General features: G+C 47.0%; 1 protein-coding gene across 1 annotated transcript in view; it reads right to left on the bottom strand.

Moving 5' to 3' along the window:
- The window catches only part of LOC147727569 (E3 ISG15--protein ligase HERC5-like), a 479269-nt gene that overhangs the window by 339072 nt on the left and 126062 nt on the right, over positions 1–14135 (bottom strand). The window contains exon 9 of the mRNA XM_086963137.1: positions 10273–10376. Coding sequence (XP_086819263.1) covers positions 10273–10376 — 104 coding nt within the window. The remainder of the gene's footprint in view (positions 1–10272; positions 10377–14135) is intronic.

Genomic DNA, 14135 nt, shown 5'->3' with positions numbered 1-14135 from the left:
TATCAGCGCCCTTTTTAAGGTCGGCGACGGCCTTCGGATCGACGGGAGTTCTTGGTTCAGTACGTTTTTTGTCCGAAGCAAGGGGTTTTTTCGGGTCGATTGTCTTTTTTGTCTGATCTGCACCTTTTTTAGAATCGTCTCTTTTGTTCGGATCGACAACCTTTTTGGCCTCGACGACCTTCTTCGGTACTGAGGTTTTCGGTTCCGAGGGCTTCTTGGGCTCGAATACGCTCTTCAGTGCCGAGGGCTTCTTGGGCTCGACGACCTTCTTCAGGTGTACGCCCTTCAGATCGACGACCTTTGTCTTCGGGTCGATTACCTTTGGGTGGACCACCCTCTTTTGTTCTGCGCCTTTCGGGTCGACTAGCTTTTTTGGTTCAACGACCTTTGGCTGGAAAGCTCTTTTTGGCTCGATGTCTTTCTTCAGGCCTGGGCTACCGGAAGGCGTGTGTTTAGGCTTCAGAGCCGAGCGGACAGGTGGGGTCTCGAAAATATATCTCGATTTTGGCTAAGGCCTTTCGGCGATGCTTCGACTGGAGCCTTGTCTTTTGGGCTGAGTGGAGTGGGGGGCTGAGTACTCACGGGTTGCCCCGGCGTGATCTGGTCATCGGAGTCCGATTGGTCCTCAACAGTGACGATCTCTAGATCGGAGTCGGCGGCTTCGGGGAGATCTTGTTCGCCCTCGAAGATATTCTCCGGTTCCGGTGCCTACTTCTGCATCTCATGCCTGGCAGCTCGTCGACTCCTGATGGTTTTCTTGGATCGGAATTGGGCACACGCTGGGCAATTTTCTTCTTGGTGTTCAGGTGACAAACACTTGTTGCATACTGTATGCTTGTCAGTATGCGGGAATTTGGAGTGGCATTGTGGGCACCTTTTAAATGAACTCCTTTCCATTGACGAAAGTCGCACGTAGCGTCGATAATGCCCAACAGCCCGCGTCGACGACCGGATCAAGATGAAACGTTTAATGGAGTCGAGTGGTACGGAGCGAGAACAATACCGTCGCGTTCGAAGGCCTTTTGGCCTTAGAAAGTAGTTAGTTTCGATTCCGAAGTTGGAGTATAGGAAATAACATCCGAACCCAATGGCGGAAAAAAACAATCTAAGGATGGAGTGGATGCCTATGCGCACTGTAGTCCAAGGGAGGAGTCACCTATCTCGTGATACTTCGAAGAAGACTCTTCCAAGACAACAAAGTGCAATCATCTGGACCCAACACTAGGCGGCGATCTATGCTAAGATATGAATTCAGCAGCCCACATGCCTCAAACGGTAGTTTAACCTTTTTGTAGGCTTCTTCATACTACATGGCCAGTAGGAATGGTGTGAGTTCATCGGCGTATTCTTTATAGAACTCACACGTGAAATCATCCGGCCCGGGGCTTTCCCGTTCGGCAGAGCTTGAATCGCTTCGCGGACATCTGCTGTGGTTATTGGCTGGCATAGATATTCGCTCTGTCCGTGCGACAACCAGGCGATTGCGATGTATTTCAGGTAGTCATCGAGCTCAATGGGATCTATCTCACCCTTAGAGGCGTACAGTCCCACATAGAACTCTTGAAATTGGGTGGCTATGTCTTGCAGAGAGCAGTGATAGGTTTTCCACCATTACTTCACAGAGAGGAAGATTGTCCATCTCTCATGTCTTCTTAAAGGTTGTCTCTTGTTTACACCCAGGCCTCGTAAAATCATAACACTGTTACCAGACCTGCAAGTCTAGTGATTAGAATAATCTATTCGGCAAACTGTAATACCCTTTACCCGTACTATGGTCTCAAATATTTTATTTCACTGAGTCTCATTTTTCTTCTTTTTCACATGTAAGAGCACCTTCAAATATCTGAGTTCAGCATGTTTGCTGTACAAAAACTCTTCATTTAATAGACTTAACCTTTGCTCTACGTCCAGAGGAGCAAGATGGAGGTCGCATCTTGCCCCACCAGCGCCAATTATTCTGCCTTGATCCTGCTCTTCATTAGAGCATCGGCATCTCGATAGGCCACACTGGGCTTGCCAATGACCAGAGTCAGTGCTAACTCAGCAGGGAGCAAACTCAGCTTCCCACTGGCTGAGAACCCGCAGTCTGGTGCAGCTTGGTGGGCCTGTGAGGCCTCAGGGAACAAGGAGCCACAGAGAGCTGGAGGTGGGTGGCATTCATGCAATGTTCCCTCCTGAGGCCAGTAACAAAAGTGGAAGAATACCTTGGTGACAGCAGAGCCTAGCGCTCCGGGAGGCAGCACCTCCCACTCCCACTTAATGGCCTACGCCAGGGATTATTGAGGCTGCACCGCAACAAAGGAGATGGGGTCCTCTCCTCCTGAAACCAATGCACACCACAGAGAACTGGAGACAGGTGACCTTCCTGCAGCTCTCCCCCCCGGACCTTTGTGGGGCACCATTAGAGCAGGGAGATTCCTGTTGCGACAGTGGAGCCAAGCGCCCTGTAACGTGGCCTGCTCTGTGTATCATTGATGCAGTGCCACACACCAAGATGGAGGGGCCCTTCCTAGCTACCTTCTTCAACTTAAGGCCATGGGCCAGCTGGGGGAGTTGGGACCTGCGGGATTATGCAGCACTCTCTCTGCAGCATTGACACCATATCGTTGGTCGCGTCTGCCCACACCCTTTACCGGAGATAGAAGTGGCAGACTGCACCCTGAGAAACTAATGAGCCTGGAGGACCCCCAAAAGGGGTTGGGAAGAGACACCTTCCCTTTGGTATCGCAACACTGCACTAGGAGTATCGGCTGATGTCTTCACAGTTGGCATGCATCTGAGGAACCCTCTAGTTTGATGGAGCAGACTTCTGCCCCCTGGCAGTATGGGAGGGCCCAGCTGCATCATCCACACCTCTTGGGGGCAGGCCTTGGTGGACAACGGAGTAATATCTTGGCTGGCCTCAGGGCTGCTCATGCCATCTAAATGCAGAGGGTCAGACATGCTCAGATTGCTGGGGGAACTGAGATGGCCAAGGATAAGACCGTCCCCAGACTGACTAAGCTGCACAAATACACTAAGCCAGTTCCGCAGCTTGAAGACCTCCTAAAGCTCCAGATGGATAGGGTCACATCAGCCGTGATGCCAGTGATTGGACCCATTATAAGCAACAAAGTCCTCCTCCAGGCTATTAAGGAGTCCAGACTTGCCCTAGAAGCCAAGACTGGTAAGGTGGGTGCGGAAGCAGAAGTCTCGATCCTACGACAGGACCTGCACAACACGACTGGCCAAGTAATGGTGGCGGAAGGTCGCATCTCTGCCCTTGAAGACATAGTGACTAAGCTGAAACAGACAATTAAAAAACTGCAGAACACTGTGGATGAGATGCCGGCAAGGATTGAGGATGTGAAAGGCCGTTCCCTCTGCAACAGTCCCCTTTGTGGGAATTCCGAAGGTAGCCGAATGGACTAACCCAGAGAAGTTCTTCAAGACTTGGCTCCATTGTTTCCTCCCCGGATACCAACTGCCTACCTGTTTCCTCATTGAGAGGATCCACTGGGCGCTCACACAGCGGCAACCCCTTGGAACCCCTCACGCGTCATTATTGATCAATTTCTTAACTATTGGGACAGGGACTTTATCCTACACACCATGAGATCCGTGGGAAAACTCCCTACGAGTCCTCTATTGTCTACATTTTCCGGGATTATTCCAGACTGGAACTGGACAAATACACTAAGCCAGTTCCGCAGCTTGAAGACCTCCTAAAGCTCCAGATGGATGGGGTCACATCAGCCGTGATACCAGTGATTGGACCCATTATAAGCAACAAAGTCCTCCTCTAGGCTATTAAGGAGTCCAGACTTGCCCTAGAAGCCAAGACTGGTAAGGTGGGTGCGGAAGCAGAAGTCTCGATCCTACGACAGGACCTGCACAACACGACTGGCCAAGTAATGGAGGCGGAAGATCGCATCTCTGCCCTTGAAGACATAGTGACTAAGCTGAAACAGACAATTAAAAAAATGCAGAACACTGTGGATGAGATGCCGGCAAGGATTGAGGATGTGAAAGGCCGTTCCCTCTGCACCAGTCCCCTTTGTGGGAATTCCGAAGGTAGGCGAATGGACTATCCCAGAGAATTTCTTCAAGACTTGGCTCCATTGTTTCCTCCCTGGATACCAACTGCCTACCTGTTTCCTCATTGAGAGGATCCACTGGGCGCTCACACAGCGGCAACCCCTTGGAGCCCCTCACCGCGTCATTATTGCTCGATTTCTTAACTATTGGGACAGGGACTTTATCCTACACACCATGAGATCCGTGGGAAAACTCCCTACAAGTCCTCTATTGTCCACATTTTCCGGGATTATTCCAGACTGGAACAGGTCCAGAGTAAATCATTTGAACACGTCAAAGTTTAAGTTAATATTTCAGGGTAAAGCCTTCCTCTTGTACCACCCTGGCAGCGTATGGAGCAGACCCTAGTAGGAATATTACAGCTAGCCACCGGAGAATCGGAGGAGGGGAAGTGGAGGCAACTGAAGGGGCCCCGTTCAGGGTGACGTAGGCATTCCAAGAGATAGACCCCGAGGCGGAGGCTGAGTCAGGTGTTTAGCTCTAATGACGACTTCTGCGCACGAACTTCGTTCAATACTGATAGGAGTCGGGAGCCCTCCTAGCGCCGGCTGAGCCCAGAAGAGACTGCTTCCTTTGCGACTAATCAAAGCAGCGCCCGTTGACTACACAATGCGCTCTCTTGAGGTTATCATGTTATTATAGTGGGTGTTCCAGTTCCATATTGGGTCGACAAATGCTTCCAGTTGGGAAGAAAAGGTTAGGGGTAGTAGGTGGGTGGGTTGTGGTATTGTTGTTGCTTTGTGGTTCTCTTTCATTCTCTTGTTTACAAGGCACATATTATTACTGTTTTCACATTGCAAGCAACCCATTCCAGTTAGATTTTAACCGATATGCATCTACAACTCAGGTACTGATCTGGAATGTCACTGAGCTCCTAGAGAGGATTAACAGAGGAGTGGTGCTCCAACATGTGAACAGGCTGTTGCTCAATATCCTTTTTCTCCAGGAAACTCATCTGCTATGGTTTCACCAAGTTCTTCCATGCCGGCTTCACCAATGGTCTGAGAGGGCAGCTATTCTTCTACACAAGACATACCCAATAGTTATTATGAAACCTTGGTTAGACCCTAAGGGTTTCTATGTGTTCCTGAAGGGCAGCCTGGAGGGTCAGCCATGGGTCCTGGGCAGTATTTATGTGCCCCTGGCCCTGATCACTGGTACACTACGGGTTATATTTGACATCTTGCTCCAAACCTAGCCCGGCACACTGCTTTTGGGAGGGTATTTCAATGTGATCATGGATAGATCCCTAGATACTATATTGAACACTGCATAGGTGAGCACCCTGGCCCTCAGGAGAGGGGCAGCCACTAGCCCTCAGGAGCGGGGTGGCCTACCTGAGCCTGGAAGATGTCTGGCTTAGATGACACAACTATGAGAGGACATACACTCATTGCTCTGCCTCGCACAAAAGTCACCCCTGACTTGATCATTTGTTTATGCCAGCATATGCCCTGCCTCTGGTATTGGTTACCCATATTTTGCTGTGAGGTCTTTCAGGACATGTGCCGGTGGAGATACAGCTCGGTGTGGCGGATCCAGGGGAGCCTGGGATCTGGCAGTTCAATGGCTGGCGGATCTGGGAAGAAACCTTGGTTGACCCCCTGCAGGTCGCTATAAGAGACTACTTTGACCTAAATAAACATTTTGTGGGGTCCCTGGTGAGCCTCTGGGAGGCATTCAAAATGGTGATTTGTGGTGAAGCATTTGCAGTGGTGCGCGACCTGCAGTGAGTGAGGGAAAAATAAATTACCTCATTAGAAACTCGGATTCTCTACCTTGAACAGACAATTGGATCGACCTAACCCCCTAAATCCATGTCACAGTAAGTTGAACTATGTGAGCTGCTGAGATGCAAATTCCTCGACACACCTATTGTCGCCTGTCTGCTAACTCAATTCCAAATACTTGAGCATGGCAATAAGGCAGAGAAACTGATTTACTGGCTGTCACAGCATCAAGAGGGACCGTGTGTCATTGCGGCGATTCAGAAACTGGAGGGACAGCTGATTCGCTCCTTCATGGAGATTGCAGAGACCTTCGCAAGCTACTATTTTACCATTATCACCACACCCATTGAAGCTATCCTGCCCGACAGGTGAGGACCCATACATCACTTATAAGCATCCAGCGAGCCAAAGTGGACCCCCACCAACTCTGGAGGCTCTTCAGGTAGTCATTATGGCACCAGGACTGAACCAGTGGTGTAACAATAGACCCCGCGGTGTGGAGGGACCCCAAGCTCCAGGAGGCCCCCATCGACACTGTGTACTGGTGCTGGGCCAGAAGAGCTCCTAACTGGGCCCAGAGCGTGGTGGCCCTCTCCATGTAATTTGCATGGAGGGCCGCTTAACTTTTGTTATGCCACCGGATCGAACAGCTTTCCCATATTCTACCAGAGGTTCTCTTCTCTTCTGATGCCATTTCTTCGGCGTCTCTATCTGGAGATAAACCATATAGGCTCTCTGCCGCCAGACCTCAGGCTCGCTACCATCACTACAATACTCAAGTCAGGCAAACCTCCAGACCTGACCTCCGCTCTTCATACAGACCTTTTTCCTTGTTAAATGTGGAATGCAAACTCCTGATCAAAATTAGAGCTTCTGAACTTGCAGGAATTATCACATTGCTGGTCCATGAGGACTGGCAGACGCACGCATCACTACCTACACAGATCCAGGTTGCGCTTTTAGAGCGCGACTGACTGAAGGCCGCAGCTGCCAAGCTTCTGGTCTACTATGAAAAAGCATTCAACATGATCCATTGACCCTTCCTCCTCCACATCCTGTGACTGATAAACTTCAGCCCAATATTTCTGAATCTAATTGAGGTCCTTAAGGACTAATCGTGTGCAAGGGTTCGAGTCAATAGGTCGTTTTCAGTCCTGTTCCCCATTCAAAGAAGCATGAGACATGGCTGCCCCCTATCGCCCTTACTCTCTACTTTAGTAATTGAGCCCCTAGGGCAGAGGTCTCCAATCTGTGAGGCGTGACCCCCAGGGGGCCCTGGAGTCCTGGGAAGGGGGGTCACGCATTGTCAGGCCTCACTTCTGCCTGGAACTTGTGCTCTTCCTTGTGGAAATCTTAATGCTTCATTTATTTATTTAAAATGTTTCAGCGGAAGTTAATTGGTTCTCCTGTGCTTTGAAAGGAAGACGCTGGGCAGACAGGTCAAACAATCCTTCATGCCTGGTTGCCTGAATGAAATGCAGTTGTGTGTTATGAGTAAATCTGAAAATGTAAAGGGTGTTTGGGAGGGATTCTAGTAATTGCTTTGTGATGGCAAAGATTTGGCATCGTTTTGAGTGGTAGTAGGAACAGTTAACAACTGGGCTGTGAAGTGCATGCTTTTAATCATAATTTACACAACGCTTAGTACCCTTAAGGAGATGTTGAAGGGACAATTATGCAACAGAAAATGCCTCACTTATGATCCGATATTACAAAAATTTACATTTGGAAGCTCCATTTTATCCTAAACCTATTTGCACAGTTTGTAGCAGTCTATCTTATAACGTGTGTAATGCAAAAATAAAATTACTTAGACATTCACAGTGCTTTCTGTCACAGCCTGTGACCTCGTAGCACTAAAATTACACAAGTCACTATTCTTCACTGCGCCAAACAAATTTAATTCAGTGGCTCTCTGGTTAACCAAATAAAGGTTTCATAATGTACCACAGTGCATTTCCCACCGAGAAACAACTTTTAAAATGATATTTTTAATTTAACTTAGCCATTCTTTTATATGTACCTACATGATGGTGAAAGACCTAAAAAACAAACAAAATATTTTGGGGCTGATTTATGAGATGCTTTCGCCGCCAAAGCGTCTCTTTTTTTTAAGCTTCCGTGGCACAAGCGTCTCAATCATATCTATGAGGCAATGAAAAGTCACCCTGCGTGGCTTTACATGGCCTCATACATATGGAGTAAGACAAAGCAGCGCCAGTCCCTGCCTTGTCTTAGTCTGTCAAGTAGGTGTTCCATGGGCATGGTGGTGGGTGTTCCCACGCAACACCCATGGATTTTGATTGTCCCCCTTATTTACAAAACCATGTAAACCTGGAGCAGTGCCAAAACCTTACGCATCCCCACAGCAAGGGTAACAAGGAGAAATGTTTTCTTTTCTCCTCGTTTTTTCCTCTTTCCATGTGTGTTGCATTCTGCAGCTCACATAGAAAGACCATAGAAAACACCTCTCAGGATTGTTTTTGTGCAGGAAGGTGCCCCTTCCTGTACAAAAACAATTCTACCTACATTGGCACTAGGCAGCAATTTGTGCCTCAAGCAGGGGGAAAGGACAGGAATGCACCCTATTTCATAAATAAGGTGCATTCCTGCCTTTTCACATTGGTGTAGGCCAGCACAGCAAGAAGACTTAAGGTGTTGCCCTACGCCAATTCCTCATAAATGAGGCCCTTTGTTTTCAGCCACACCTTTGACAACGCTTCTACGCTCACTGACCTTCGGTGACAAACACTGTTTAATATTGTTTACCCACTGTAAAAATGATTTGCTATTGGGATTGGGGGCATTTATGGTTGTTGATAGTTGTCAATGATGAGGAGTACCAAGCGCTAGAAATGTTTATCAGGAGGGGGTCCTTACACCTAAAACTAAGACAACTGCCCTAGGGTGTGGATGCAGGGCTTTCGCTGGGTGGCCAGCCATGAGGTTAGGGTAGCATTGTAAGCCTACGATATGCTATTGGACATACAATCCCAGCAGGCAACTCTGCCTTGGCTGATCCAAGTGCTTGCTATATATGGAGATTCATAGGGACTACGAGTCAACTGGGGGAATCCACCCTATAATCATTTAACAGGCTCAATCCTGACACCTATGCCAGACACCAGACTACAGATTACTCAGGGACCGTTCTGATACCTGGGCATCACCATCACCCATGATTCAGAGTCCGCGTTGGACCTGAACCGAGGCCCTGTTTTGAAGAGGGTGAACCTCTCCCCCTCATGTATATCTGGATTGGCAAAACTCCAAGAGTTGGATACTCCAAATGCACAGCGCCTGTCAATTAAGGTGGCCTTGGTGCATTGGACCGCTGCTTATATTACTGCGTGGCGCAGATGGTCCTGTTAGGGGACTGGTTATTCGGAGAGCGCCACAACTCCTTTTGGCACCTGGACCTGTCCATCTTTAAGCAAAGGAAGGTGTATGGCTTGCTCTATGAGAGCCACCATCCTGCCTCTCTCCCCCAGAACTTTAAGATCCCGCTGTTATGTTAGTGGACTGCTGTGTCCCATATTAAATGACTGGGGAGGTTTACTGATCAAACTCAACAGTGAGAGGGAATGTGGCTAAAGTAAGTGACTCAGCTGATGGGATTCTGTGAATGGGAACAGATTGGGATCCCTGCACTGGGTGTCCTTTGAACAACTCAAGATCAAGTTTGGGATCAACAACTCCAAGTTCTTTAAATACTTACAAGTACGACATACCCTAGAGGCCTAAAGGGAGGTTTGTATGATGGAACAATGCGTGCAACTACCACAAATGCCTTTACTTCGCTGTCAATACCACACATGCATCATTACCATGCATGCATTGACAACAAACATTTTACCAGCTTGTGTCACATTTTTCAGACAGGAGGAAACATTTCACATGTAGCGGGTTTATGGAAGGACAAGCTTGTGTCTTAAAGTCTTGTTTTCAGAAGCGCTGGAATATATAGTTGTGGTCGTGGATGCATGGGATTCAGCCGTTCAAAGAGTCAGACCTGCCTGTGTCCCTCTAAAAATATGGGGACATAAATCGGATGAGGGAAAAGGAAGTAGGTGTGTCAAAACAGGGGGTGGGTTGGTGGCTGGGGCATATATGGAAGGTGATATTTAAGGTTGTCATGCCTGTGCCGCAAATGTGCACATTATTGTGCTGGCAGCATTGGCAGTCAAATTTGACTCTGGTGCCGGGTCAAAATGACATTGCACCACTTTAACAAAATCTAAACTGTAATCTAGGTTCTCCAAATGTGGCACACTTCTATTAGCGGGAAAAATCAAGTCTATATAGTGGACCTAGGATCTCTGAATGCTCTCTTTATAGAATTAAAACTTTCAGAATGCTGAGTTTTTTCTTGCGTCATTTGTCTAGCTTGATAATGCTGTATAAAAATGTGTACCTTAAAAGAAGCATGCATTACAGTTCAAGAGCAATAACTAGTAAAACCTACTGTTTTGTTTTCCGCCTTTGATCAGAGTTTCCATCTGCAAGCCATCGCTCTGCCATGCCAGGTTCAATTTTGGCTATTTTCCTGTTCATACCCCAGTCACGAAACTGTCAAAAAAAGGAACATTTATTTGGCAAGTGTGTTTAACATTTCAATATGCAATCAGCTGGCTGAGCATAGAAAGCCCTGCTGAGATTTCTGGTTACTAATCATTGACTTCCCCTTGATCAGAGAGGTCCCACACACACAGGTTGAAGAAGTGTATAGACCATTCAATGTATCCATCAATGTAAGAAATGATCACACTTATATATCACCCCATGGTCCACTGTCTTATGAACATATCAGCATACTGATGTGAATTTCAGTTGGAGGGGTCATTTTTGCTTGGACAACTCCTTTCATGAAATGCTACAATTCCCCAGGCTGCTTAGAAGAGTGACTCACAGTGCAGATGCCTAGAAGGACAAGAAGATGTGCAGGCAGGAATGCAGAACGAGTGTGAGGCACTCAGTGAGACATCTGGGACTACACTACCAGGCCCTGTCTCCCGGTAGTCCAAAAGGCTGCCGTTGGGTCACTAAAAGTAGGCTTAAAGTCTTTGGGTATGCTAGGCAAAGATGGGAGACCTCTTATAAGGGAGACCAGGAAGAAGTGCACTCTCAGCCTGAGGGCTGCACTGTGTCAGTCACTGGGGCCTTTTAAAGTAAGCTGTGGCGTGATCGCTAAAGAAACTATCATCTATACTAAGAACTGCAGTCTTTTCCAATGTTCCATTCATGCCTGAACTATATAACTGCCACAGCCAGGCAAGAGTGGTGCATTGACACCAAGTGCCATCAATAGTCCACCAAGGGACTCCTGCAGAAGTCTCTCCCTTTCTGACTTCAAGAACTTACTTTTGGGCTGGTCTATTTGTTCCAGTTTTAGGTGGTGGGATTTTGTTAGTAGTAGACTGACCATAGAGGGCCTGTTTTAGTGTTTGTTGGCTGGGTTGCTCCTCACAAATGACACAGCTATGCTATCCACCTTATTACAAGAGCAATATATCATAGAGTACTTGAAATAAAGTGGACAGTATATCTATCATTTTTGTGATAGAGTAACCCATTCACCAAACTAATTCATGGCCTGCGTTTGGAAGGAGGAACAACCTTAGCATGTATTTATTCAAACATACCATTACAATAATCAGGTAGCTTCATTGGGACCTAGTATCAAAAGGTACAAGACATACTGTCATGTTGTCACATTAGACCCGGGCAGGAACACCACCATTTTAGATGTGCACATTTAAGGTTGACACCTTTTCGTGAACCTTGACATTTGACACATATTTACTTGCAAGCTTATTTGGACAATAATCTATTAAATAACCTTGCTTAAATTTACACATGTTAGTAGGCATATTATCAGAGCCTTAAACATTCTGTACAAAAGCTAAAATTCACTGCACAAAATGATGTTGTTTATGATTGTTGGCTCGCCGAAAATCTGTCAGGATAGAATCAATAATGACAGCCTGACTAGGACTTTGGCATTGCAACATGTGTGAAGTTTATTATATAAACAGCATAACTCCTTTGCCTAATCAGAGGAGCATTCAGTTGACACTGTTGAGGTCACCCCATGCCGGATTTTAAGCCCAGTTGAATCCTGTTTACCTCCTGAAAAGGATGGTGCCCAGCTCTACACCAAGACATGTTTCCAGATTAAATATACCCACAGGTAACTGGGGAGTTAGATCACCTACAGGGATTCTGAGGGATTCACCCACCGTAGGCACACTAAGATAGGGAGTGCTACGTAGGAGCACAAATATAACTGTACACCAGAGGTCTTCTAACTTTTTGATGCTGAGACCCCCTTGTCAAATGTTTTTAGACAGAAGGACCCCCTTTTGACGACAATATCTAAAACCTGGTGCTCCTCATCAAAGATAACTATCAACAACCATAAACGCCCCTAATTCCCACAGCAAATAATTTTTACAGTGGGGAAATAATATTAAACAGTGTTTAGCAAACCAAAGGTCAGTGAGTGTGGGGGTGTAGTCAAAGGTGTAGCTAAAAACAAAGGGCCTAATTTATGAGGAATTGGCGTAGGGCAGTGCAGCAAGTCTTCTTGCGGCGCTGCCTTATGCCAATGCGAAAGGGCAGGAATGCACCGTATTTATGATATACGGTGCATTCCTCTCCTTTTCCTTTGCGTTGGTGCATAAATTGCTGCCTAGCACCAACATAGACAGGACTGTTTTTGTACAGGAAGGAGCACCTTCCTTAAAAAAAAAACAATCCTGATAGGCGTTTTCCTCTTTCGATGAGAGCTACAGAACGAAGCACACATGGAAAGAGGAAAAAACGAGGAGAAAGGAAAGGGAAATTTATAGAAAGCCTAATATGAATGACAGTATCGTACCTCACCAGGCCTGCGTGGACCAGCCATCCTAATGGACACAACAACCACTTATCATAACAGATCGAAGAGTCGTGTGACTCACCAGGCCTACAGCTCACATGCCACTGGTGAGCCTATTAGAGCCAGGCCGGTATCCATGTCCTCTTACCTCTCCCTTCCCTACATCCTGAGAGATGCAGCTAGATAGTGTATTTAACTCTATTCCAAAGGCCTGTATTTATTTATACATTTCCAACACTGAGAAGGAACTTTAAATGAGACAAGTACAGTTTATCTACGAGCTTAGCCTGTAACGTGGAAGCACGCCCAGTGCGGCCTCCAGGGCCTCTTGTTTTGACAGTTTGTTTTACTGCTTTCATTATGCTACTGGTAATTTGAAGCCTGTGTGTCTATAATTCTCTGTGCTTGGATGACTGTGTGTTAGTCTGTGTGCATCGGTGACTGTATGTCTATTGTTCTATTGTATGATGTCTGTATGTGTAACTGGTGAAACGTTGATATTATAGAGTGTTCTAGCGCTGGGAGGCCTTTGGGTAACCACGATCTGTGTGCATCGGTGTCTATCTGTTAGTGTGTGTGCGTTGGAACAAGTGTGTTTCTAGGCCTATGTTCAAGGGTGTGTGTGTGTGTATGGTAGTGTGTGTGCAAGGGTTTCTGCATGCCTACTGATCTGTGTGCCTGTCTCTCATGGGTGCCTGCATGTGGACTGTGTACATGAGTATTTCTGTGTTTATTTATCTGGATGCCCGAATTCATTTTGGTCGCTTATTTACCTGTGCACGTGTGTGCCTAAATGCTCATTGTCCTGTGTGCACCGGTGTCTGTATGTATGCTGGTTAATGTGCAAGGGTACTGGTATGTTTGTTTGCCTCTATGGATGTGTGTGTTGGTCTCTAGATCGGAGATTCATCAATGAATCAATTAACATAAGCTTTAACCAGCTATAAAAACCGGTAGCCAATGTATTTATTTGATCATTTAAAACACACTAGAATCTAGGGTGTTACAAGAGGAGCTGGGGAATGCACTACCCCCTTCCCAGGCCTCCACGGCTCTCCTGGGGGTCACGCCCCACAGATTGAAGACCTCTGTTGTACACATATGCAATTCAGAAAAGGGGGTGGTGATGAACAGAGTGTCTGAATTAAGCAGACCACTCTCACCCAGTCCAAAGATCAGGGCTTGATCCATCACCGTTATTTATCTCACTGCACCATCCCAGCTCAGAACCTGGCTATATGCAAATCAGCCTGTCCCTGGCCCAGTGCATCATGGGAACAGGGCAGACTAAACTACCAAGCCAATTCTTCACCAGAAAGGAGACAAGCTACCGGGGACCGGTTTCTGGCATTTCAGCCGTCTTCGGCCCGGCTTGCATGAATCCTAATGGTGCAGTGAGAAAGGGACTCATGTCTGAGTATACCCTGCCACACCTGTAGTGGCCAAAA

This window comes from Lissotriton vulgaris, chromosome 3_1, assembly GCF_964263255.1.
Source record: "Lissotriton vulgaris chromosome 3_1, aLisVul1.2, whole genome shotgun sequence".
NCBI classification, from domain to species: domain Eukaryota; kingdom Metazoa; phylum Chordata; class Amphibia; order Caudata; family Salamandridae; genus Lissotriton; species Lissotriton vulgaris.
This window is presented reverse-complemented; position numbering and strand designations above follow the sequence as displayed.